The sequence below is a fragment of the Megascapheus bottae genome, unplaced genomic scaffold (assembly GCF_031878675.1).
Source record: "Megascapheus bottae isolate mThoBot1 unplaced genomic scaffold, mThoBot2.hap1 HAP1_SCAFFOLD_162, whole genome shotgun sequence".
NCBI classification, from domain to species: domain Eukaryota; kingdom Metazoa; phylum Chordata; class Mammalia; order Rodentia; family Geomyidae; genus Megascapheus; species Megascapheus bottae.
Window position 1 is genome coordinate 123,403 of NW_028327429.1, and position 27,687 is coordinate 151,089.

The 27,687-nt window shown below is 42.0% G+C and overlaps 1 protein-coding gene across 1 annotated transcript; it reads left to right on the plus strand.

Annotated features, from left to right (window-relative positions):
• Positions 1-2,372: 2,372 nt before the first annotated feature.
• LOC150039870 (uncharacterized) lies at positions 2,373-27,406 on the plus strand. The gene is made up of 7 exons (XM_090327550.1): positions 2,373-2,622; positions 6,354-6,451; positions 10,884-10,974; positions 13,622-13,680; positions 20,615-20,741; positions 21,506-21,595; positions 23,751-27,406. The coding sequence occupies exons 3-7, from the start codon at positions 10,911-10,913 to the stop codon at positions 25,571-25,573; spliced, it is 2,163 nt and encodes a 720-aa protein (XP_090183676.1). The 5' UTR covers positions 2,373-2,622; positions 6,354-6,451; positions 10,884-10,910; the 3' UTR covers positions 25,574-27,406.
• Positions 27,407-27,687: the final 281 nt, after the last annotated feature.

The window sequence follows — 27,687 nt, forward strand, 5'->3', positions numbered from 1 at the left end:
CCCACATTCACACCAATCCCCCCAAACCACCGTCTCTTTGAAGAGTAATGGAGGTGGTGTGCTATGCACTAGGAAACGCCTGTAAGGAAACTTCGCACTAGTTAGCTGAAGAAATTATTAGGGAAAAGGAAAGTCCAGGAGTTTGCCTAGTGGTAGCAAGCATGAATACTCGGGTTCCATTTTTGCAGTACTACATACATAGAAAAAGCCAGAAGTGATGCTGTGGTTCAATGGTAGAGCTCTAGCCTTGAGAAAGCACAAGGGCAGTGCTCAGGCCCTGAGTTCATGCTTAAGGACTGGCAAAAAAGAAGAAAGAAAGGAAGGAAGAAAGGAATAAAGAAAGAGAGAAAGAAACCAGAAACAAAGAAAGAAACAAAGAAAGAAACGAAGAAAGAAAGAAGTAGAAAAAAGGCAAAGTCAAGTAGAACACAGTAAATGCTCAAGGACAATGCCCAAGTTATGACTTCAAGCCAAAGGATCCACAGCATAAACAAATACACAAATAAATACATAATTTAAAAAGAAGGCAAAAAAACCTCCTTAATATTTCATACATAGAATTTGGGAATCTCTGGAAAATTTATTGTTATATTGTGAGAGATCTAAATTGAGACAGTGAGGCTGAGATATTAGGACTGTGGACTGTGATTCAAAGCCAGCTTGGGCACTACAGTACTTGAGTCTTTTTTTTTTTCTTTTGAGGGTCATGAGACTTCAAGTGGGCTGGGGTGCTGTCCCTGAGCTCCTCAGGTCAAGGCTACCGCCCTATCCTAGAGCCAAGACCCACTTCCTGTTTTCTAGAAATTAATTGGAGAGAAGAGTCTCAATAGGAAATGTTCAATAAATTCTGTTTATTACATAGCCATAATAACCCCTAGGAATGGGAAATATCACTATCCAATCATTTTTCTTTTTTCTTTTCTTTTAGTCAGTTCTCAAGCTTGAACACTTCCTCTTGGTTGCTATCCCTGAGCTTCTTTGTTGTCAAGCATAGCATTCTATGACTTAAGCCACAGCTCCCTTGTAACTCATTCTGTGATTAATCAGAGTGAAGAGTTTCAGGAGCTAACTTTGAACCATGATTCTCAGATCTCAGCCTCCTAAGTAGCGAGGATTACAAATGAGAGTCACCAGCACCAGGTGTCTGTTAGGCTCTTATCTGCAGTTAACCACCAAGATAGTTCAAAGTGGAGCTGTGGCACAAGCAGCAGAGCACACCCTTGAGAAAACTCAGGGAAAATGCCAGACCCAGAATTCAAGTTTCTAGGACTGGCAAAAAAGTTCCTAGGACTGGGTTGAAAGATTTGTCTGGTCAACAGCATTGTGACAGAGCACCCAAAGTTAGCACTAGTGAAGGCAGGGCATAAAGGAGAGTTTTAACATATACTCACCCTTCACCTCCTCCTCCTCCTCCTCTTCTTTGCAAGTCCTGGGGCTTGGACTCAGGGCTTAGGTGCTGTTCCTGGGCCTCTTTGTGCTCTACCACCTGAGCCACAGTATCTCTTCTGTGATTTTCTGAGTAGTTTATTGGAGATGAGAATATGGCAGACTTTCCAGCCAGGCTGGAATCAAATCTTGATCCTCAGATCTCAGCCTCCTGAATAGGATTACAGGCATAATCTAGTACTGTCAGGTTTGATTAACACTTTTGTGTCATCCCTAAGAATGTGGCCTCCCCTCCACTCTGGTAGGGACAGCAGACATGGCAGAGGGCACTGACTGCACTTCGTTTCACACGTGGGTGTGCACCCAGCCAACATCTGAGATATTTGCCAGAAAGAAACCCAGGGCTCTTGGGTGGAAAAGTGCACAGGGGTCACAGAGTCGACCCCATTTCATGGCATAGTACACTGATATCCCCAAGGACAAAGCAGGTCTTGATGTCCTCAGGGCCCAACCAAGGCAAGTGGGGAGCCTCAGACCCTGGAGGGGTGGGCATGGGTGGTGCCTCAGCACTATGGGCAAAGCCAGAGAAGCTCGACTCCTCTGCTCCCAGCACTAGAGGAGGCCAGCATCTGATGCTGGGGCATCAAAAGAAGCACCATGCTCACCCTAGCCTAGGGAGCACTGGTTGCTACCTAACAACCCAATCTGCTGGGGTCAGCAGGGGTGGAGTGGGATGCACCATCGCCATACAAGAGGTGGGATAGTTGGAGTCCCCAAGTCACACCCAGATAGACTGGAACCTTCCACAAGATGGATGAAGTATATCTTAAAAAGTGCAGAAGAAGGAATTCCGAGCTGGGTGGCTCCACGGTGCCCAACATCAGCGCTGGAAGCGGTGATTCCACATTCTTCCCCCCACCAGCTGCGAGTTAGTGGTAGCGTCCAATTCCCAGGAAGTGAGCAGCAGAAGTGCAGAGGAAGTGAAGGAGAACAGGAGCTAGGGTTTGGCTGCTGCTGCTTTTTTCCATGCCCCTTTGACCACATGTGGATCGGCTCCATCCTGCAGCAAGAAAAGTCAAGGCTGGTGGGCCCTGACGCGGCAGAAGGAGAAGCAACTTCTGCAGGAAGTGGCTCTGGTACCGGTGGCCCTGGTTTTCCTGCGCTATGTGGGGCTGTAAGCTCTGCACCGCAAGCAACAGCCCAACTGGGGCTGCACTGGTCCCCATGGCCAGACAGGTGAGTGCGTAGGGGACATGGGGCCTGGGATGCTCCATCCTCCTCCCCGGCAATATGTTTATTTCAAATCTGCACCTCTTTCTTCTTCTTCTCACATCTGTGTCCTCAGAGATGGTTCTGGAAGGGTCAGCGCTTCTTCCTATTATTATTATCATTAAAGTGCTTCTTCCTATTATTATTTTTATTGTTGTTGTTAGTAATGCCAGATGGAGGAAATTGAGGCACCTAGGACAGAGATTTATCCACTCAATAGAGTTAGAATTAGAACCCAGGTCCCTTGATACCCAATCCAGAACTGTTGCTTCAAATTTTCAGACTGTACATTCTTTTTATGTTGCCCACTCCTGTCCCCTGTCCTGGTCAAGCATTCTTATTCTGGGAAGCACCCTGTCTTCATGTCTTTATCCAGGGTGTGATGCCTTGGGTAGGACTGGTTCCCTCTTCATCTCTGCTCCCCATCATCACCCCCAACTACTGATCCCGTATTTCTTCTCAGGCAGTCTGTTTTGCAATTTACCTGCTCCCCTCACACTCTGAAGCTTTCCCCTTATTAGTTTTTTGTCAAGCCCCGTGGATTCCTTGGGGAGTGCGTGCGATGATCTTCTGGGAGTTTCAGGTCCCTTGGATGGAGTGAAAGATGAATTTCTGGTTCTTGAGGAACTTGTCATTTTTTACTCTCCAGGAGTGCAGAGGTGTCCCAGTGGAGGGATCCCCCAAAACGTTCCAGAGTTTCAGTTCCCTGAGGGTAGAATGCCACATGCCTTCCTTCCCTCCACCGAACTGATGGGACATGGTTGGTTTTGTTTTGTTGCCCCTTCTGGGCCTTGAACTGAGGGCCTGAACACTGTCCATGGACTTTCTCAAGGCTAGAGCTCTACCACTTGAGCCACAGCACCACTGCCAGCTTTTTTCTATGTATGTGGAAATGAGGAATTGAACCCGGGTCTTTGTGCATGCTAGGCAAGCACTCTCCCAAAGTCCTGGTCCCACTACATGGTATTTTTTTGTACTACAAACTGATCATGATCACATGATCAAGGTCAGAATTGCTTTTGCCTCTTTGAAACTCACTCATGGACCTGCACATATGTGCATGCATTTGTACTAAATTATCATTTTCTTCCTTCCTGTGTGTATGAGTATTCAGATCCTGGTTCTTGAGCTCAGGACCTGTGTGCTGCCCTTTAGAAATTTTCACTCATGGCTGGCACCCAACTTCTGGCTTTTTGGTGATTCATTGGAGATAAAAGTCTTACAGCATTAACTGCCTGGGCAGGCTTAGAACCAGGATTCTCAGATCTCAGTCCCTTGTGTGAACCACTGGCACCTGGCTTGGACTAGCATTTTCCTGCTCCATCACATCACTCCAAATCTCTCATCTTCTGGCAAGTATATGACATGCTTGAATTGCTTTGTATAGTGGGATATTTCAGATTTGTTTATGGGGTTGTGTATCAGGGTCAGACTTGGCTGAGTATTGGCTGTCCTGAAGGGAATAGGCTGACTTTGAGGTTGATGGTTTTCTTTTCTCCTCGGTATCAGGCTGTTATCTGTTTGGTATACTGAGCGCAGAGGGTTCTTTGTCACAGAGCTAATCAGTGGGGGAGTAGCAATTCTACTCAGTTGTTGCAAACTGCCAAGAGTAGTCAGCTTGATCTTTATATATGTATATTTTTGTGAGACATGGGGCTGGAGCTCTGGGCTGGGCGCTGTCCCTGAGCTCAAGATTACCACCCTACCCCTGAGCCTGGGGTTGTCCCCTAGCTCTTCTACTCAAGGTTCCCACTTTACCCCTGGAGCCACAGTCCCACTTCCTGTTTTCTTGTGCTTAATTAGAGATAAGAGTCTCACAGTCTGTCCCCCAGGCTGGCTTTGAACCTGATCCTCAGATCTTCACCTCCTGAGTATCTAGGATGACAGAAGTGAGCCCCCACATCTAGGATTATGGTAATTATTTACTGTTCAGAAACTGAAGAATATTAGAATACTTCTTCCCTAAACCCAGGTTCCAATCCTGATAGCCAGCATAACCTTTCTCCCCTCTATATCTTGTATGTGTGTTTCTTTCTTGAAAGGGGTCTGGATGCCAGTACTGTATCCTCAGCACTGCTGTTGATTTGCTGCATGTGTTCATCATCAACCATCTGTCTCTGGACCTTAATTTCTCTTTCTGTAGACTATGAATAATGAAGAGAAGAGCCATTAGTGCCCAGGCTTGCTTTGAACCTTGATCCTCAGATCTCAGCCTCCATAGTAGCAAGGATTAAATATGTGAGCCACTTCAACCAGCTATTCTTTTTTTTTTTTTGGTCATGGGGCTTGAACTGGCCTGGGCGCGGTCCCTGACCTCTTCAGCTCAAGACTACCATCCTACCCTTGTGCCAAGCCCAACTTCCCATTTTCTAGAGGTTAATTGGAGATAAGAGTCTCAAGTCCTCTGCCCTGGCTGGCTTTGAACCTAGATCCTCAGATCTCAGTCTACTGTGTAGCTTGGATTACAAATATGAGCCACCCCACTGGCTCTTTCCTTTCTTTCTTTCTTTCTTTTTTTCAATGCCAGTGCTGGGGCTTGAACTAGGACCTGGGCACTAAACCTGAATATGTTCTCCCCCCACCTCAAGTTTTCCTCCTGAGCCATAGTACCATTTCTGGCCTTTTCTGAGTAATTTATTTGAGGTAATAGTCTCATGGAGTTTTCTGCACATGGTGGCTTCGAGCTGCAGTCCTCAGTTGTCAACCTCCTAAGTAGCAAGGATTATGGGTGCAAGTGTTCTTTCCCAACACCAGTTCATAGTTTGTTTTTTTTTTTGCCAGTCCTGGGCCTTGAAGTTAAGGCCTGAGCACTGTCCTTGGACTTTCTCAATGGCTAGAGCTCTATCACTTGAGCCTCAGCACCATTTCCACTTTTTTTCTATGTATGTGGTACCGAGGAATTGAACCTAGGTCTTTGTGCATGCTAGGCAAGCTAGCACTAGGCCAGATTCCTGGACCCCTAGTTCATATTTTTGATTCGCTTTTTTGGCTTACAATTGGAACCATGTGAACCACATCTTCTGTTTTTTGTTCTCTGTAGTTTTATTTTTCCTGTTAAGTAGAGATAAGTCATAGACTGGGCTGGGAAGGTGATTTAATGATAGAGTGCTTGCCTAGCATACATGAAGCCCTGGGTTCAGTTTCCCAGTATCACATAAACAGAAAAAGCTGGAAGTGACATTGTGACCGACGAGGCCAGGCCCTGATTTCAAGACCCAGGAATGGCTCATGCCTGTAATCCATACTACCCAGGAGGCTAAGAACTAAGGATCACTGTTCACAGCCAGCCTGGGCAGGAAAGTCTATGTGACTGTTGTGTCTAATTAGCCACCAAAAATCCAGAAGTGGATCTGTGGATCAGGTGGTAAAGCACTAGCCTTGAGAAAAATACCTAGGTTCAAGTCACTGTGTCAGCAGCCCTGAGTTTAAGTTCATTTGTCCACACCAGCACAAAAATTTTATTATAAAAAAAGAAAAATGGACCAAATGACTTCTTATCAATAGTCCTACAACACTTGTGAGTATATTAACACTTCTGTGTATGTTTATGTACATGCCTGCCTTATTTTCCAAAACATGCTACACTTAGGCTTTTCAGTTCTCTCCCATGTTCAGCACAGTAATGTGATTACAACACCATAGATGAAGATCCTGTGGGTCAATGTGAAAGTCACTGTGTTCCTTTCCCTTTGCTACAGTGATATTGGAAGAGTTTCAGAGTGGAGACTTCACCTGGTGGCCTCTGTTCCTCACAGGAAGAACAGAATTGCCTGCTAAGTTACATTGAACACATGTTGTGAGTAGAAATAAGGTGGGGCTGTTTGTCGTTGTAGTGTCACTTGTCTGATACTGACTCATCCTGGCAGAACGCTTCTGGCACTTTAGGGGTCTCAGAGTCCGTCAGCACAGAATAGGTACCGAAAATCTCACCAGCTGTCCTTCACTAAAACCTTACTACAAGGAGCCAGTGGGTCACACCTGTGACCCAATGTACTTGGTAAGTTAGCAGTTTGAGGATTATGGGTCAATGCCATTCCAAGGTAGGAAAGTCCTTGAAACTCTTATCTCCTAAAAAAGCTAGATGCTAGCCATACCTGTGACTCATGCCTGTAATCCTAGCTATTCAGGAGGCTGAGATCTGAGCATTCAAGTTCAATGTAATCTCGGGCATAAAAGCCCTTAATACTCTTATCTCCAATTAACCTCCAGAAAAGAGAAGCAGGCTTGGCTCAAGGGTAGGGCAGTAGCCTGGAGCTGAAGTGCTAAGGGGCAAATTCCAGTCCCAGGAATAGGGCGGTAGCCTTGGGCTGAAGAGCCTAGTCACAGCACCCTGGATGTTCAAGCTCCATGACCCACAAAAAAAAAAAAAGATGTGGATCTGATCTGTTGCTCATGTGGTAGACTGCCAGCCTTGAACAAAAAAGCTCAGCGACAGTACCCAGGCTCTAAGTTAAAGTTCTAGCACTGGTGCACACACATACTAGTGTCCTAGTGGCCTAGAAATCCTTTCCTCTCTCCATGTAACGTGAAACACATGAGACAAACAGGCTAGAGGGATTCTGGGTGTGTGTCTTTGTGTCTGTGTCTGTCTTATGTGTTGTTGATATAGTAGGGCTTGAACTCATAGTCTGGATGCTGGCCTTAAGCTTTCACTCTCAAGGTTGGTACACTCTACCATTTCTGGCTCCTTAGTGGCTTACTGGAGTCTCACTGATCTTTCTCTCCACGCTGGCTTTGAACTCCAGTCCTTAAATCTCAGATTTTTCTGTAGCTACGATTATAGTCATTGGCACTAAGGCATAGATTCTCAACCCTTCTAGGTAAATTTATGAGAAATTTAGTTTACTTAGTGTGAACTGGTTTTAATAACGCTAGGCCAGTTGAGGCATGTATTCCCTGTTCACAGTGCCTGGTTTGTGCTTCAGTACTGCACTAGCTACCCCTGCCTGTGATGGAAGTTTTTTTGGGTTTTGTGTTTTTGGCCAGTCCTGTGGCTTGAACTCAGGACCTGACCACTGTCCTTGGGCTTTCTCAAATCTAGAGCTCTACCAGTTGAGTCACCGAACCACTTCTGGATTTTTCTATGTATGTGGTACTGAGGAACTGAACTTGGGTCTTCTTCATCCTAGGCAAGCACTCTATCACTAGGCCAAACTCCCAGCCTGATTAAAGTTTTTGAAAAGAAACTAGTCCAGGACTAATGGTTTGGCCTAGTGGTAGAGTGCTTGCTTAATATTCAGTAAGCCCTGGATTTGATTCCTTGCTACCACATACATAGAAAAAAGTTGGAAGTGGTGCTGAGGTGCAAGTGGTAGAGCTTTACTCTTGAGAAAACCCAGGGACAGTGCTCAGTCCCTGAGCTTGAGCCCAGGAGTAGCAAAAAAAAGAAAGAAAAGAAGGAAAGAATCTAGGCCAGATGTTGGTGGCTCACATCTCTCATCCTGGCTACTCAAGAGGCTGACATCTGAGGATTGTGGTTTAAAGCCAGCCTGGGCAGGAAGACTATCAGATTTTCTATCTCTGATTAACTTCAAAAACATTGGAAATGAAGCTGTGACTCAAGTGATAGAATTCCAGGTTCCAGTCTTGAACAAAGTAGATCAGGAATAGCATCCAGGCCCTGATTTCATACCGTAGTGCTAGCACAAAATGAAAGAAAGAATCACGCTTTTTAATAAAATGTGTTGCACTAAGTAGAAATATTTATGGAAATAAAAAATTTAATAATATTAATGTCAGCTGGGTGCCATGGCTCACACCTGTAATCCTAGCTCCTGAGGAGGCTGAGATCTAAGCATCAGGGTTCAAAGGCAGCCTAGGCACCAAAGGATCTGAGGTTTTTTATCTCCACTTAACCTCTAGAAAATGGGAAGTGGGGCTTGGCACAAGGGTAGACCAGTAGCCTTGACCTGCAGAGCTCAGTGACAGTGCCCAGGCCGAGTTCAAGGCACATGACCCACAAAAAAAAAGACAAAGAAAGAAAAGGGGGAGCCAGTGAGGTTGAGAGGGAATGATGGAGGAAGGAAGGAAAAACAGAGAAAGTATGGAAAGGAAGGAAGTGGGGTGGAAGAAAGATCTGGACTTCTGTGGCTCACACCTGTAATTCTATTCAGAAATCCAGAGGTAAAGCTGTTCAGCTCAAAGTGGTAGAGAGCTAGCCTTGATCAAATAAGCTCATGGACATGGCCTAGACCCTGGGTTCAAACCCATGACTGACATGAAGAGAGGGAGGAGTAGGAAGGAAAGAACTGGTTCTTTCTAAGAGTTGAGTAAAGTGGAAGTTGCTAGAAATATGGGAACCTGATAAGAGCAAGGAGGTGAAACAGTTTTTTTAGCTCAGTCCTTGGCTGGTGCTGAAGGTGAGATTCCACCTACAGAGCCCTTACTCTGCCTTAGTTCCCATCTACTTAATTCTCCATAGGCCCAGGGAAGGAGGTGCAGGCCTCTCCTTCATTTGTAAAGACTAGGAAACTGAGGCCATCAAGGACCTCTCCTGGCCAGAAGAGGCAGAGATGGGGATGTCTACTGCCTGGAATTGGAGCCTTTCCATGTCCTTCCTAAAACCTTCCAGTCTGATCTTACTCCCATGCCATCTTCTGGTGGTCTTCCTTACAACATTATTATAATCAGTAAGTTCAGTGAAGTTACAGGATATAATATTTATATAAAAAGTAATTGGAGCTGGGGTTTTGCCTAGTGGTAGAGTGCTTGCTAGCATGCATGAAGACCCAGAATCACAATAAATCACAATAAACCTTTAAGAGCAAAGCATGGGATCTCACGTATAATGGAGGAAGACACAGGCTAATGGATAAGGTTTGGGAAGACAAGTGTGAGGTCCCTGAGAAGAGCAATGGAGTTGATGGCGGTGATGAACCATGCTCTAAGAAACCCCTGGAAGGATACTTTTCACTACTTAGCTGGAGAAATTTTAATGGTCTATGAACTATGCTCACAGTCAGTGTCCAAGCTCTGAGTTCAAGCCACAGACCAACAGCATAAAACAATGCAACAAGAAAACTCAACACAAAACAACAACCCAAAACCCTTAAAGGAAAGGCAGAATTCAAAAACTAGTAACCAAAAACTCCTTAATATTTATATATGGATTTTGGGAGTGTCTAAGAAATTCATTGTTAGATTTTGAGAAATCTAAATTGACACAAGGATTGTGCCTTATGTTACTTAACAATACTGTGGTTTTATTTCAGTGTATACATTAAATGTACATGAGAGCAGTGGAAAAAAGGCCAGGAATTTAGTTTAGTTGCTGCAAACATTTATTTTTCTTCCTTTGGTCATGGGGCTTGAACTGTGGGCCTGGATGCTGTCTGTCCCTGAGCTTTACATCTCCAGGCTTGTGCTCCACCACTTGGAGCCACAGTGCCACTTTGGTTTTTTAGTGGTTAAAAAAAGATAAGATTCTCAAGGATTTCCATGCCTAGGCTGGCATTGAACCGTGATCCCCTTATCTTAGTTTCCTTCATGAGTAAGCTAGAATTATAGATGTCATTCACCCCACCTGGCATGCAAAATGCTTCGGGGTGGGAAGGGAGGGTCCTGGGGTTAAAATCAGGCTGGACATGGTCCCTGAGCTCTTCAGCTCAAGGCTACTGTCATACCTTTGAGTCAAGCCCCATTTCCTGCTTTCTAGAGATTAATTGGAGATAAGGTCTCAGTTCCTTTTGTGCCCAGGCTGGCTTTGAAACTTGATCCTCAGATCTCAGCCTTCTAAGTAATTAGGATTTAAAATATCTAAAGTGAGAGGGTGGAGAAGTTCAAAAATAAATAAAAACAACACAGACTTATAACCTCAATTACATTATTAGAACTAAGAATTAAAGAGTCAACTCATCTAATGCTCCCCAAACATTTCCATTTTCTACTTGGTCTCACAGTTTTTCAGGAGGCAAACCATGATTTTTTAAGAAGAAACTCAACTTAGCTCCCGCAGCTAGGAGAGAAAAGTCCCCTGGCATCCACACACTCCTGGACCTAGGGTATGGCACCGGTTGAACCTCTCTAACAAGCCTATGTCACAGCACATTGTGGGAATTGTAGTCTCCTTTAGAGTGCAAATCCTATAAAAGTGTTGGTTTTTTGGGGGGGGTAGGTGGTGGGTAGGGGGATCCATCTCCATTGTTGGTTTTCTCTGTTTGCAAGACCTGGTTTCTCTCCCTTTGCCTTGCTGCTGGAAGTACTCTGAAGTACAATTTTGCCTTCTGTAGGGCACAGTCCCAAGCCAAGTGCCCAGGATGTCTTCAGTGGACCTTGGGAGCTGTGACTTGAAGGGATCTCAAGCTGCAGAACCAATGTCAGGTATGAACCACGAGCTGGGCTCAGGACCAGCATTTACCTTCCGTGTGTTCCTCCAGTCTGAGGTCGAGGATTTGTGTGGGATTCATGTTTGTGTTGCTTTTAGCCTTAGCCTACATGCCTCCAGATGGCAGTAACGGCTCCTGAATCTCTTAGAACATGTTGGGTGGTTCTCCAGACTAGGAGAAAGGAGCTTGCATTTATACTCCATGACTGATTGATTCTGCTGTTAACCCATGTGATCTTCTTATTCACTTTGCCTAGCTGTAAGATAAGCACTTTAAAAATTGTAGCAAAATTTGAAGTCTGTGAGCCTGCCTCGAGTTTTATTATAATTACTTCTTTGGGGGCAGATTTGTTTCTCCTAGATGAGTTTCTGTTTTGCTACTGCCATGCTATCCTTCTTAGGACTGCTGGCTTGAGTTCACACATGTTCATACATAACCTTGTGTCTAGAGAAAGTTCTACATTGGATATTGGAGTAGTGTGTGCTGGTCCTATGTTTTTAGAAATGGAGCCTGGCAATGTTTGAAGTAGGTCACCCTATGAATAGGAGTCTCCCTCCTAAAAGGATAGATTTTACCAACTCTGCCAAGCCCTACACAACATAGGCAGAAAAGCACAGGAAGAGGAAGATGTTTTTAGCTTTCCTTGCCTTCAGCAATAATTGGTTCTGCTTCCCAGAGCACAAGTTTCACGTTGTACTCTCCTCCAACACTCTCAATCACTTGGTGATGTTCAAAGGTTTAGAACAACTTTTAGGAAATTAAATGAGCTGGCCTGAGGAATAAGCCACAGCCTAAATATTAGCAAGGACATGAGGTCATGGTTTGGAGTACAGGGATAACTGTCCAACCAGAGTATCTTTCTAGGTACTAACCACTTATTCTAGTCTTTCAAATTATTCAGCTTCTTCCCACTCTCATTTCTAGTACATGATCTCTCAGACTTATCCCAAATGACCCATCTATGGAGTTGCTGATGCTAGCTTTAGCGTGTTGGCTCATTCTGACTGTTGAAAAAGTGTTGGGGTGGGATCTTTGGCTTTGTAATGAAAATTATACAAGGTTTTTGGTGTGGTAATGTATCTTGGTCAACGTTGTATGATTTGTAGATGTTACCTATCCTGAAGTTTTAGCTACTGTTACTGTTCTGTCACAATCTGCCCAAAGAAGTATTATTTTTCTTAAGAAATTCTATTTCCAGTTGATGTCAGTGAAGCATAAACACTCCTTTAAAATGTCTTATGAGGAGGCTGAGAAATCTGAGGATCTTGGTTCAAAGCCAGCCTGGGTACAAAAGGACCTTGAGACTCTTATCTCCAATTAGCCTCTAGAAAATGGAAAATTAGGCTTGTCTCAAGGGTAGGGTGGTATCCTTGAGCTGAAGAACTCAAGGACAGTGCTCTGGCTCATGGGTAGGGTGGTAGCCTTCAGATGATGAACTGAGGGACAGCACCCAGGCCCGGAGGTCAAGTCCCATGATTGACCAAAAAGCAAAACAAACAATAAAAAAAACCCAAAATCCGATATTTTTCATCCTTGGCTGAGGATAGTTGTTTGGGGTATTTTATGATGTACGTTTATTAGGTGCTATATCTCCAGGAGGATGTCCAGGGTTCTTTACATGTTTAACCTAGAAATGAATTGATTTTATAATGCCTACTAATTAATGGAGTGTGGGTTGGGCATAGGTGAAGAGTTTAAGGCTTTATTTGAAACATAAAAGATTCTACTCCCATAAGAAAGCTTTATGCGGGGCCAGAAGTTTGTCCTAGTGGTAGAGTGCTTGTCCAGCATACATGAAGATCTGGGTTTGATTCCTTGGTACCACATACATAGAAAAGCCAGAAATGGTGCTATGGCCCAGGTGGTAGAGCGTTAGCCTTGAGAAAAGCCCAAGGACAATGCTTAGGCTCTGAGATCAAGACCAAGACTGACAAAAAAAAAGAAAAGAATGCTTAGCCAGCATGGTGGCTCACACCTGTAATCCTACCTACTCAGGAAGCTGAGGTCTCCGGAGTTCAGCTCAAAGCCAGGCCAGGCACTAAAGACTTTGAGACTCTTAACTCCTAGGAAAGAGGAAATGCTTCTGTGGCTCCAGCGATAGGGTAAGTAGCTTTGAGCTGAAGACCTCAGGGATAATGCCTTGGGTCAGAGTCAAAGCCCCATGACTGATAAAAAGAGAGAGAGAGAGAAAGAGAGAGAGAGAGAGAAAGAGAGAGAGAGAGAGAGAGAGAGAGAGAGAGAGAGAGAGAGAGAGAGAGAGGAAAAAGGTTTTTCTTTTCTAACCTTTGCGTCATGTTAGTTGGTTTATTTATTTATTTATCTATAATTTTCTTGTGTGCATGGTGGGGCGGGGGGGTCCTGGGGCTTGAACGTGGCCTGGGCACTGTCCCTGAGAACTTCAGCTCAAGACAACTATCCTACCCTTGAGCCAAGCCCCACTTCCTAGTTTCTTGAGGCTAAATCTCAGGTTCTTTTCTGTCCTGGGTGGCTTTGAACCTTGATCTTCAGATCTCAGCTTCCTGAGTAGTTAGGATTACAAGCGTGAGCCACCACACCTAACTTATATAATGTTTTGAGCAGGAAAATCTGGGGCAAAATCACACAGGTTCTTTCCTGACAACCTCATTTGCCTTCTCTTCCAGCCACGCTTCCACAATATTGTGTTCATTCTCAACAGCAAGAAACAATGAAAGGATCTCTGGTGAGTTGCTTTTTTGCACTTTGTTTTACATTTCATTTTATTAATACAAGGGTGTTCAAGATTTAAAAACAGAAAAACATTCAGCTTTAGGGACATAAGCAAATATTCAGCTTCAGGGACATGTGCATAAGTCACATAAAGATAGTTTGGCAAACTTTAAAATCTACATATTCTAAGTTGAGTGCAGATTTGCTTCAATTTTTTTCATTTTTTAAAAATTTTTCTTGCTGTAAGAAAAAGTCACGGCTGGGAGTTTGGCCAAGTGGTAGAGTGCTTGCCTAGCATGCACGAAGACCGAGGTTCGATTCCTCGGTACCACATGTGTAGAAAAAAAAAAAGTCGGAAGTCGTGCTGAGGCTCAAGTGGTAGAGTTCTAGGCTTGAGAAAGTCCAAGGACAATGCTGAAGCCCTGAGCTCAAGCCCAGGACTGGAAAAAAAAAGAAAGAAAGAAAAAGTCACATTTGTTATATGATTCAGTGACACCTAGGAGGTGATGTCTCAAGGAAAGTGAAAGTACGCTAGTAACTGGTCAAAAATCACATCCTCATGAGTAACAGTATATTATCTTAATAAAGCCTTAGTGGAGTTGCTAAAATAGTGTGGTCATAAATATCTTCTAATGTTCTGGGGAACGGAGTAAGCTATAAGTATTTACTCTCTAGATGTGCTTCTTGGACTGTTTTGTGGTCTTTGTCTTATGTGAAATTTAGGCTATATTTGATTATGCAGTTTGTGGTTTTTCTAGAAATCCCTCTTTTCTTTGTAAGGTGTCGTCACAAGATTTTTTCTCTAATTTCTGTCTTCATTGTCTGTTTCCTATTCACTAGCTTTCTTCATGTGTCTTTTTTTGCATTTGTTTTTCTCTGTCTCCTTTTCTTTTACTCAGTCCTTCTTATCTCCATATGTCTCTCACTTTTTTTCTTTTCTTCAAATGATCTGTCTGGGAGCTACTTTTCCTTCCTGCTTTTCTGATCAATTTGCCCTTCCTGATGTGACTCTTAGAAATGATATTTTTGTTCTTTTTTTGTTGGTTGTGGGTCTTGAACTCTGGGCCTGGATGCTGTCCTAAGGATGAGTTCTTCAGCTCAAGACTTCTATCCTACCCCTTGAGCCACAGAGCCACTTCTGGTTTTCTAAGTGGTTAATTGGAGGTGAGAGTCTCATGGACTTCAGTGCTTGGGCTGGCTTTCAACCTTTTGAATCAGCTTTCAACGACCTTTGAACCGAGAACCTCAGATCTCAGCCTCCAGAGTAGCTAGGATGTGAGACCTGAGCCATCACACCTTGCAAATTGATACTTTTCTTATCAACAATGTAGGAAAATTGTTAACTGTAACCCTGGACAATTCTATAAGATTGCAGTGCCAAAGAAAATTAGAAAAATACAAAGACATAAACAGAGACATGGGATCATGGGGGAGGGGAGGCCAGTGCTCCCAAGACTCACTGGCACTTGAGTACACAAAAGCAAGTATATTTGCTAGAGTTCACACAGGGAAGGTTACCATGGATACATGTAAAAAATAAAGCATCTATATTAATGCTACAATCAGAGCCAAAAAAGAGTTTGGGAGAGACACTTGTTCACTTATTCTTTTGAGTCTGCAAAACTAGAGCCTGGAGAAAGTCCAAATGTGAACTTCACTTTATCACACCTTAAAGGCCAACAGCAGGGTAATGAGTGTGGTCTAGCAGCAGAGTGCTTGCCTAGTATGCACGAAGACCCAGGTTCAATTCCTCAGGACCACATACACAGAGAAAGCCAGAATTGCCAAGTGCAGAGGCTCACACTTGTAATCCTAGCTACTCAGGAGGCTGAGATCTGAGGACCACAGTTCAAAGCCAGCCTGGGCACTAAAGACTGTGAGGCTCTTATCTCCAATCAATCAAAAGAAGATGGAAAGTGGCTCTGTGGCTCAAGGGATAGGGCAGTAGCCTTGAGTTGAAGAGCTCAGGGACATTGCCCAGGCCCAGATTTAAATCCCCAGGACCCACAAAAAAAGAAAGAGAAAAAGAAAAAGGCAGAAGTGGTGCTCTGACTCATGTGGTAGAGTGCCTGCCTTGAAGAATACCCAAGAACAGTGCTCAGGCATTGAGTTCAAGACCAAGAACTGGCAAAAAAAAAAATCAACAGCATCCAAAGTTCATTTCCCAGCCTTCGTAGCACTCAAGAAGGGGAAGAGTTTTGGGAAGGGTCTCTTAACCCTTTCCTGAGTTGTCTGTTTTAACCCTTCCTTGGCCAGCTCTCAGAGTGTTGTCAGGGTGGAGTTCCAACCTCTCAGAATTTTTTACCGTTAGCTCAAATTCAGTGCTCCCTACAAGAAATTTATTTGTTTGTTTGTTTGTTTGTTTGTTTGTTTGTTTTGCCAGTCCTGGGCTTGAACTCAGGGCCTCAGCAGTGTTTTTGGGTTTTCTTAAGGCTAGAGCTCTACAATTTGAGCCACAGCACCACTTTTGGCTTTTTCTATGATTGTGGTACCAAGGAGTCGAGCCCAGGATTTTGTGCATTGTAAGCAAGCACACTACCACTAGGCCAAACTCTTGGTCCCCCTATAAGAAATTTCTGTGTATACCCATTGATGCACACCAAATAATTTGATTTTTCCTGATTGTATTGCCTTCAAGTGGTCCAACCTCATTTGATGTGGTACTATAGTTTTCTTTTTTCTGTTCAGTACATTTGAAGATTCTCATCCACTGCCAGTGTAAGTTAGAAGCTGGTATTGATACTAAATAATACAGTGAGTAGGGTTTTTATATTTGAAATATCACTGATGGAAAAATCTTACAGACATTTGCTTAGTAATTGCTTTTGATTTCTCAAGAACTTTAGTACAAGCTAACATGTGTGGCATTTATCAACTGGAAGAAATGATTCAGGAATATGTGATTCATTTGAACCATCGTCAGTGAAAAGATACAAAAGCTAAAAGCAGCATACACATATTACAATAATATGTATCTTTTGTCCATATGTGTTTGTTAATAATTCCATTTATAGTGTACATTTCTAGGTAAAAACTTCAAAAATATTTCCAAACAATTAGTTATTTCAACAGGAAAAGAGACATGTACACGATTTATATCCTTGATCAAGTTCACAGAATCCAGATTTTTCCATATTCTTTTTTGTGTGTGTGTGTGTGTGGGTCATGGAGCTTGAACTCAGCTTGGGCACTGTCCCTGAGTTCTTCAGCTGAAGGCTACCACCGTACTCTGGAGCCAAGTCTTTTTGTACCAACCTGTCTTTGAACTTTGATCCTCAGATCTCAGCCTCCTGAGTAGCTAGGATTATAAAAGTGAGCCACCATCCCCACCTTCCGCAGCTACCCCCCCCCTTTTTTTTTTTTTTACCAGACCTGTGGCTTGAACTAGTTCTGAGTACTGTGCAGCTGTACTTTTTCACCCTACTTCCCTTCAGTTTTCTGGCTTCCCCCCACAACCCAGAAGATAACAGGTGAATACACCGTACAAATAAAAATGGTTTGTTTTTATTTCAAAGGTGAAGAAAGAGACTACCTTTAACATTCTCTAAGTCACCATGATAGTGTACATTTCTTCCAGATCTTTCAAGTTTCCCTGTGTTTATTTCACTCACAGAAATGTATTATTTGACTTTAATGTATTTATAACTTGTAGCTTTTTATTTCTCATATTGATTTCTAGAAAGTTTATTTTGAGATTTACTTCCAGAATGTCTGCTTTGGTAATTGTAACTTGACAGTGCTTTATAAATAGCATTTAGGTTAAGAAAAGGCGTGTGTTTCTTCTGACTGCTTTTTTTTTCTTTTTTCTTTTTTGGCCTGTCCTGGGCCTTAAACTCAGGGCCTGTCTTTGGGCTTTCCCAAGGCTAGAGCTCTACCACTTGAGCCACAGCACCACTTGCTGCTTTTTTCTATGTATGTGGTGTTGCTACTCTGGAGCAACAAGGGTATGGGGAGGGACACCCAGGGCCAGCCTGAAGTCTCTTGGAACCTAGCGAGGTAGTAAGTATTGATGACACAGCCCTCCCCCAATTACCGGGGAAGAAACCACACTGAGCCAGGAGCTGTGTCAGCCATGAAAGTGCATCAGATCTCACTTTTATTGCAACAGGCACTTAGTTATACACAGTTGGGGAAAGGGAAGGTGGGAACTGGGAAACTAGCTATCACTAAGAGTCTGGAGCAAACTTTTAGGTACTGGGTGGGACAAGTGCAGGAAAGCACTGGCGACCTGCGCTCCGGGGGGGTGGGGGAGGCTCAGTGGAATCATGTACACAGAGATGCCTTAAGAGAGGTATGCAAAGAACGTGAGAAATGCCTGGCCAAAGCCCATTAATGGTCCCTGAGCAGGAATGATGAACAGGTCTCAGAGATGGGGATCAGGCCCCAACATGTGGTACTGAGGAATCAAACCCAGGTCTTCATACATGCTAGGCAAGCACTGTACCACTAGGCCAAACTCCCGGCCTTCCTGCTGACTTTTTTGTCTGGTTCTTCTATCAGGAAGAGGAATATTAATTTTCCAGTAGTAATGGTAGATTTAACAAAATTATAATTTCATGGCCTATTAAACATCCTTGGAGACCTCCTTTTCAGCATTCAACTTTTATTATCCAGATGTATGATTTGTCTCTAATCAAGTGTTGTGTATCTGTGGTGAAACGATTTGTGCTGATGTTTAATATTTATTTCTTTTCATATTATCACTGTTTGTGTTTTCCAATAGTAATTTTCTTTTTTTTGTCAGTCCTGGGGCTTGAACTCAGGGCGCGGGCACTGTTCTTAGATATTTTTTGCTTAAGGCTATTGCTCTACCACTTGAGGTAAGCCCCACTTTGAGCTTTATCTGTGTATGTGTTTCTAGCAAATTGAACCCTGGGCTTCATTCATGCTAGGCAAGCACTCTACCACTAGACCATGCTCCTGGCCCTCATTAGTGATTTTTATTTTTTTTGTTCGCTGGGCATGGGCGCTGTTCCTGAGTTCTTCAGCTTAAGACTATCACTCTATCACTTGAGCCAAGGCACCACTTTCAGTTTTCTGGCAGTTAATTGGAGGTGAGCATCCATGGACTTTCATGCTCCATGCCCAAGTTGTCTTTGATCCACAATCCTCAGTTCTCAGTCTTTTGAGTAGCTTGGATTACAGGCCTGAGCTACTGTCACCCAGCTTATTAGTGATCTTTGCATGTGGCATTTTCGTATTTACTTATTTTTGTTTCTCTGTATTCAATGTATGTCTCTTTGGATAGCTTATTGAATTTTGTTTTTTGCTTTTGTTTAAATCAAATGGTACCTTATATAATACAATATTAATACAATTTCATTTTAATGGCCCTTGGGCTATTTATTATCTGATTGTCTCATCTGATATTCATTTCTTATGTGGCTTCCATATAATGTTCACACATCCTTCCCTACACTGTAAATCATCTATCATGCCTATTACACTTTTAATCCTATGTATTTTCTATACTACTTTGTTCATAGGATAATGACAGTTTTTTGTTTTTTGTTTCTTTTTTTCCCAAAGGCTGCATGTTGAATACAGGCACCGTAGTTTTTCAGGCATTTTGGTTTTATGGTTAGTTGAATCTGTGCATCTCACAAATATAAGAAACCTAATATATTCCTTTGATTTTTTTTTTGGTGGGTCATGGGGTTTGAACTCAGCTTGGGTGTTGTCCCTTAGCTCTTCAACTCAAGGCTACTGACTGACCCTTGAGCCAAGCCCCACTTTCCATTCTCTAGAGGTTAACTGGGGATAAGATTCTCAGATCCTTTTGTTCCTGGCTTGGCTTTGAACCTTGATCCTCAGATCTCAGCCTCCTGAGTAAGTAAGATTAAAGGTGTGAACCACCATGCCCAGTTTATATATTCCTTTGAAAAGTCTATTATGTTGTAGCTATAATGTATTTTAATAGTTTGTCTGTCTTCTTCATAAAGAAGTAACCACAGACTAAATTTCACATATACTTTGCTACTACTAGTTTTTATAATAAATTTGACCATACAGCTGACCTTTCTCTAACACTACCCCAGTATGTACAGAACAAAGGCCATCCTCAGTCTGAACCCTTAGTGCTTTTGAAAAAGTAAAACATACAGTAAACTTGTTGTAGTAATATAAAACAGCAACAAATAAATTTCTTGCCAGGTGCAGAGACTTATACCTGTAATCCTACCTACTCAGATATCAGGCTGATATCTGAGGATTTGGTTCAAAGCCAACCTGGCCATTAAAAAGTCTGTGAAACTCTCATCTCCAGCCAACCATTAGAATATGGGAAGTGGCACTGTATCTTCCTAGGTAGGATGGTGGCCTTGAGGTGAAGAGCTCAGGAACAGTGCTCAGAGCCAGAGTAAAAGCCCTACAACATACAAAAATGAAAAAGAGGAAAAATATTTCTTCCCCAACTGATTATTATGCCAGACATAGGAAATTAACATTGTGCATGTACTTCACTGTATTATTACTTCATACCCTAAGATTTTACAATGTTCTCACAGTACCAGCATATGCCATCATATAATGTAGTTTATTTTCAGTGGAATAATTTCATTTATAACCTAAATCTGTTGCCTCCCCTCTCCTTTTTTGTTGGTACCACAGTTGCTCTGCCATTATATGCCACAAGCCATTACCCAATTTCAGGTGGGTAATTGGAAATGAGTCTCATGGAATTCTGTGCCAGGCTTGCTTTGAACCATGGTCCTCAGATCTCAGTCTCCTGAGTATCTAGGATTATAGGTGTGAGCCACCAACACCTGGTTTGCCTTTTTGTTCTTTTTTGGGTCATGGGACTTGAACTCTGGGCCTAGGCATCATCCCTAAGCTCTTCAGGTCAATATTTTATAGAAGTCTAAAGCATTCATGTAGAAGAAGAAAATTCCAGACATGGTGTGTTTATAACTCAGGGCTAATTGCTTGATGGAAATGTGCCATTACAGAAGTCTGTGTCATTTGATGATGTGGCTGTAGACTTCAGCTGGGAGGAGTGGCAGGATCTGGACAATGCTCAGAGGACCCTGTACAGAGATGTAATGCTGGAGACCTACAGCAATCTGGTGTCATTAGGTGAGCAAAAGTCAAATTAACTTATAAGGTCAATTGCCTTGTTATTTTGTAGATACGTGAATATTTACCAAACTTTCAATGCTTTTTAAACGTAAGATTCCAGTCCCTGAGAAGTATCATTTCTTTCTCAGGAAAACCTAAGGTAATTTTGTTCTCATTCTTCAGGATACCTAATCAGCATTTTGACAGAAGTTCTAAATTATGTTACCACTAATGGAGACAACATTCCAAACTTACACAGTAATTGTAAGTGGATAAATTATCTAGAATAGAATATATATCATTATTGGAATAGGATCTACAAATCACTAAACAGTAAGTTTATAATGGAAACCTGAAATACGTACAACGTTTCATTTCAGGCCTGTATTCTTAGACACTCAGGAGGAAGAAATCTGAGAATTCTAATTTGAAGCCAGCAATGGCAGAAAAGTCCCCATTAAACTCTATAACTGCAATTAACCCCTCAAAAATGTTAGTGGAGGGCAGGGAATTTGGCCTTGTGGTTGAGTGCTTTGTCTAGCATGCCTGAAGACCCATGCATGTCAGTGGAGCTGGACCTCAAACTGGTAATTTCCAGCCTTGAGCAAAAGACCTAAGTTTATGTCATACAAAATGAATCCAGAGCTAGGGAAATGTCAACCATGGAGCCAGTGAGAAATAAAGAAAAGATTGAATAGCTACCTTGTGAGCTGGATGTCTGAGATCTTAAAGCAATGATGACCCAGCATAAGCAATATTTTTCCACTATTTCTAATTTACAGGGCTCTGTGTTCCCAAACCTGTATTGATTGTCAAGTTAGAGAAAGGTGCAGAACCCTGGATGGGAAATTCCTCTGACAAGAATATCACAGGTGAGTTAAGGCATCTTCATATTGATGTTGGAGGCTGAGCCTAGTTGGTAAGTTCATGTTGGGATGTACTGAGTAATAATGTTCTTAGTTACCCTAAGTCCTGTGTGTGGAACCTAGGGGATTCTTTGTGAATGAATAAAGAATAATTTTTCTTTTTCTTTTTTTTTTTTGCCAGTCCTGGGCTTGAGCTCAGGGCCTGAGCACTGTCCTTGGACTTTCTCAAGGCTAGAGCTCTACCACTTGAGCCTCAGCACCACTTCTGGCTTTTTTCTATGTATGTGGTACCGAGGAATCGAACCTGGGTCTCCATGCATGCTAGGCAAGCACTTTAACCACTAGGCCAGACTCCCAGCCCAGAATCATTTTTCTTTTTGTCAGTCCTGGCCTTGGACTCAGGCCTGAGCACGATCCTTGGGTTTTCTCAAGGCTAGCTCTCTACCACTTGAGCTATAGCACCACTTCTGGCTTTTTTCTGTGTATGTGGTACCAAGGAATTGAACCAGGTCTTTGTGCATGCTAGGCCAAACTCCCAACCCCAAGAATCATATGGTGATATAATGAATTCTATGTGGCAGTAGAGTTAAAGGTAGATTTCTCTGTGGAAATCAATGTGAAACAAAATAAAATAAGAAAGCCTGGTGCTGGTGGCTCAAGCCTGTAATCCTGGCAACTTAGGAGGCTGAGATCTGAGGATCAAAGTTCAAAGCCAGACCAATAAGAAAATGAACTTAGACTCTTCTCTCCAATGAACCAATAGAAAATGGGAAGTGGGACTATGGCTCAATTAGGTAGGGCAGTAGCCTTGAGCTGAAGAGCTCAGGGGCAACACGCAGGTCCAGAGGTTAAGTCCCATGAGTGACAAAGAAAAAAAAAAGAGACAAAGAAAGAAAGAAAGGTATAAATGAGATGTCATTTTTTTTGAAACTAAGACTATAAAGGTATGAGGGAACAAGGAATAAGTCAGGGCTTTATTCTCTGGTAAGGATAATAGCTTTTCACTGGTAGGCAGAGACTGGGATTCAGAACCAAACCTTTCCAGCCACTAGTTGAGCCTAGTGGTAGAGTGCTTGCCTAGCATGCACAAAGACATGGGTTCGATTCCTCAGTACCACATACATAGAAAAAGCTGGAAGTAATGACTTATTTGGTAATGTTCTGTCCTTGAGAAAACCCAAGGACAGTGGTCAGGTCCTAAGTTCAAGGCCAGGAGTAGAAGGGAAAAAATATACATGATGTTTTAGTCTAGAGAAGATAATTAACTAGGCAATGAGATAAAGTATTTCTGGTCTTCCATGTGTCTAAGTTACAGGAGTGTCAGAAAAGGAATTTTGATGAGACTTCAAATGGAAAGAAACAAATTTCCAAATTCCCACAAGTACCTAAATTGAGATGTTAGTGAGAAGTTATGACTGAAGAGATGTAAGTTTAAGTCCTTACTCTCAAGAACCATTCTTGCTTACATCAAAGGCAAACAGACATATAAACCACTCTTGTGGCCTCTGAGTCTAGAAAATATTCCTGTTCCTCACTTAATGGTTAAGAAGCAAAGCAGCATTGGAGCTGGTTAACGTAATTCTAGCTGCTACTCAGGATCTGAGGATCAAGGTTCAAAGCCAGCCTGGGCACAAAAGGACCTGAGACTCTTATCACCAGTTAACCTCTATGAAACAGAAAGTGGGGCTATAGCCCAAGGATAGGGGCTGTAGCCGTATGCTGAAGAGTTCAGGGACAGGGCCCAGGGCTATGAACCAAGAAAAAAAAAAAGGAAAACAAAGAAAGTTTAAAAAACAAGCAAACCAGCACAATATATCAATTATTTCTCATAAAAAAGACAGCTATTCCCCAATATATAAATAAAACAATATTTGAAAAACAGCCACAGGTATACCATAGGCAGTACTCAGCTTAAAACTGTAGCAATACATAGTTGGGTAATTTGAATAAATATTTCCTGTTATATAAAAAGAAAACTAAAACACAGAAAAACATTATTGGTCATTGTAAAATATTCTTAATATGTTAGAGAGAAATGCATATATTTCTCACAAATCAATTTCCACTTTTATATTTTAAAATATCTAAGAGTTTACCTTTACATTAAGGAATATTTGGATCTCATGAATGTTTGTGTTTTCTTTTCTATAATTCATTTTAGATGTCCAAGTAATGGAGAATGTGTTTAAGACCTGCCAGGAAAGTCCACATGAATGTCTTTGTGAAGTAGCAGTTGCAAGTAGTATCCAAGCAGAGGAAAATGTGAGATTAGCAACAACTTTTAATTTGAGCTCCACACATAAGCCAGAGGTGATTAGTAATAGTGGCAACACCTTAGAGTTGAGGACTGAGGAGTTCATTAAGTGTCAGAACATGCTTCTCTCTCCTGAGCCTGATGAGATGCATGCTGCATATAGGACTCGTATGTCTCCTGTGGTTGAACAATCCCTCAGATATTCAGAGCATTTTAGTCAAAATTGTGACAGTCCAAAAGAGCTGCAGTTTCATAGTAATGTTCTCCCTTCCCAAGAAATTCTTCAGGGAGGGAGGAAAAATGCTGAATGTACTGTGTGTCGAAAAATATTGTACTTAACAACGACCATCACTACACATCCGAAAATATACACAGGAGAGACTCCTCGTACATGTAGTGAATGTGAGAAATCTATCAGTAATGAAATACACCTTACAATACCTCAGAGCAAATATCCTGAGATATCCGATGAGTATATCAAGTGTGAAAATTTAATTTCTGAGAAATCAGACCACACGTTCCGACCTCGATCTCGAACAGAAGGGAAACCTTACAAATATGAGGAACGTAATGAAATTTCCACCCAGAAGTCAGCTCTCAGCAGGCATCAGAGAACTCACAAAGAAGAGAAATCTTATGAATGCAATAAATGTGGGAAGTTTTTCAGACTGAAGTCATTCCTCACTTTGCATCAGAGAATACACACAGGAGAGAAACCTTATGAACATAACAAATGTGGAAAGTCTTTCACCCAGAATGTACACCTTCGAGTTCATCAGAGAACACACATGGGAGAGAAACCTTATAAAAGTAATGAATGTGGAAAGTCTTTCATGTGGAAGGAACAACATATTGTTCATCAGGGAACACACACTGGAGAAAAATCTTATAAGTGTAATGAATGTGGAAAGTCCTTCAACTGGATGGCACGACTCCGTGTTCATCAGAGAATACACACAGGAGAGAAAACTTATGAGTGTAACAGATGTGGAAAGTCCTTCACACAGAAGTCAAACCTCAAGAGACATACGACAATTCACACAGGAGAGAAACCTTTTGAATGTAACCAATGTGGGAAGTCTTTCAGACAGAAGTATTCCCTCAGTTTGCATCAGAGAACACACACAGGAGAGAAACCTTATGAGTGCAACAAATGTGGAAAGACCTTCAAGTGGAAGTCATATCTTGCTACGCATAATAGAGCTCACACAGGAGAGAAACCATATGAATGTAGTGAATGTGGAAGGTCTTTCACCTGGAAGGCAAAACTCCGTGTTCATCAGAGAATACACACAGGGGAGAAACCTTATGAGTGCAACACATGTGGAAAGGCCTTCACATGGAAGTCATACCTTGCAATGCATAATAGAACTCACACAGGAGAGAAACCTTATGAATGTAGTGAATGTGGAAAGTCTTTCACCTGGAAGGCAAAACTCCATGTTCATCAGAGAATACACACAGGAGAGAAACCTTATGAGTGTAACAGATGTGGAAAATCCTTCACATGGAAATCAGACCTCAACGGACATATGACAATTCACAGAGGAGAAAAACCTTATGAATGTAACCAATGTAGAAAGTCTTTCAGATGGAAGTCTACCCTCAATTTGCATCAGAGAACACACACAGGAGAGAAAACTTATGAGTGCAACAAATGTGGAAAGACCTTCAGGTGGAAGTCACATCTAGGGAGGCATAACAGAATTCACACATATGATGAACCTTAGTAATGTAACCAAAGTGGAAAATCCTTCATGCAGTCTTCACCCCTCAGGAAGCATAAGGGAGTTCACACACTAGGGAAGCCGTAGCAATGTAATAAATGGGAAAGACTTTTTAGTCTTTGAAAGAAAACTCAGCTTGTGTCACACAACCAACACAAGATAAAACCCTTAATGAATGTGGCAAATTTTCAGTCTTTAACCCAAAAGGCACAACTAAGGATTTATCACTAAACACCCATAGGAGAGAATCCTATGAATGAAATAAAAGGGAAAGTTTTTCAAGAAGTCATACTTGAATTTGCATGAGACCACACACACAGGATAGAAACCATATGAATGTAAGGAATGTGAAAAATCTATCATGAACCCATGGCTAACTACAGAATGAACACAGAAGAGAAAAACCTTATGAATACTACAAATGTGGGAAGTGTTTGACCGGGAAGGCATACCTTTGTGTTCATCACAAACCTGATTCACATAGAAGAAATGAAAACCAATGAATATAACAAATGTGCAATGACTTTTAATCAAAAGTTAGTCTTCAGTACATTTCAGAACATACACAAGAGAGAAATTCTGAGTAATGAAAAACTTTTAGCTATATATAGAATCTCTGAATATGTAAGCATTAGGGGAAGTTCTTCAAAACAAGTCAACCTTCAGCAAGCATTAAGAGCACTCACAGAAGAAATAAATACAATATAGAAAAACCATTGTCAGAAACCTGTATATGGGGTGACTGTGTAGCTTAACTAACAAGCATGAAGGCCTGGGTTCTATTCCTAATTACTACATAAAAAGCAAGCCAGAAGCAGCACTGTGGTTCAAGTGGTAGAGTGATAATCTTGAGCAAAAGAAGCTCAGGCCCTGAGTTCAAGCCTGAGGATTGTCACCAAAAAGAGAAAGAGGGGGGGTAAGAGAGACAGAGACAGAGAGAGACAGAGAGAGAGACAGAGAGACACAGAGAGAGACTATTAAACTGGACAAGAAATTCTGCATGGCAGAGGTAAGCTAGGTGTAATGGAAATGACTCTTCAGCTTGGGCACTTACTGAGCCAACACTTCTCATTGTGTTTAGTGGTGAAATCCCTGAATATTATCCAGAGGAAATGAACACAAATGATGGGCATTAATTACTTCAGGCTTTACAAATAATTAAGAGAGTGAAGTTGTTGTCTTGTGGCTTTTATAATAGGGAATATTTTGTGAAGTTGATTTTATTAACTCAGTAATAAGAGCTCTGTCCTACTGAGACTGGAATAAGAATCTTCACGATGGTCTGGGGAGTGATGGATGGGGAAAGACTCACAATTTGAGCCAAGGACCTGAGAGCATCAATTTCTCCACTGCTCCTGTAAAGTCTTCTGTGTGTGGTCCATGCATTAAAACAGAAATGACTTACTATTTCAAATTCAATTTTTGAATGGAAGGTATGATGGAAGATACTATTCCTTGTTTATTGCAAAATTTGCACAATAGGAAAATGCTTTTCATCACGTTATGCCTCAAGTTATTTAGGAAACCTTCAGAAAACATGTAAGGACACATTTTTGGGGATATATTTGTGTGTGTGTGTGTGTGTGTGTGTGTGTGTGTGTGTGTGTGTGTTTGTCTGTGTACACAAGTCATTTAGCTTGAACTTAGAGCATAAGCACTCCTTTAGCATCTTTGCCCAATGCTAATGCTTACCACTTGAGCCCCAGCTATACTTCTGGTTTCTTTGTTGGGTAAAGACAAGAGTCTTAAATATTTGGTTTTGGATGAGTAAGTCCAAAATGACTTCAGTGTTGCCTTTATATTTAATTACTCACTGATGATGAATCACTTGTGACTCGTAGCCTGTTCTTTTGTTCTGCTGAATGAGTTTTAATAAAACACCAGTGTTCATAAAGTGAAGAGCCTGTGTTTTCTCACTGTTCTGGAGGTGAAATTAACAGGATGATGAATATCTTTCTACCACCAGTAATTATTCCTTTAACCAGCTCCCTTCAGAATTTTGTGGCCAAACACTACTAAGACATAGATTTGTTAAACTTAACAGTAGTGTCAAAAGTTACAAGCTTGGCAGGGCACAATGGCTCACACCTGTAATCCTAGCTATTCAGGAGGCTGAG

What these genes read in the sequence shown, in the direction of transcription:
- LOC150039870 (XM_090327550.1), top strand. Translation starts at nt 10,911, where the DNA reads ATGTCTTCAGTGGACCTTGGGAGCTGTGACTTGAAGGGATCTCAAGCT. An exon ending in AGCTGCAGAACCAATGTCAG is followed by an intron (nt 10,975 to 13,621) that starts GTATGAACCACG and finishes CTTCTCTTCCAG; the next exon opens with CCACGCTTCCACAATATTGT. An exon ending in CTCTGACAAGAATATCACAG is followed by an intron (nt 21,596 to 23,750) that starts GTGAGTTAAGGC and finishes AATTCATTTTAG; the next exon opens with ATGTCCAAGTAATGGAGAAT.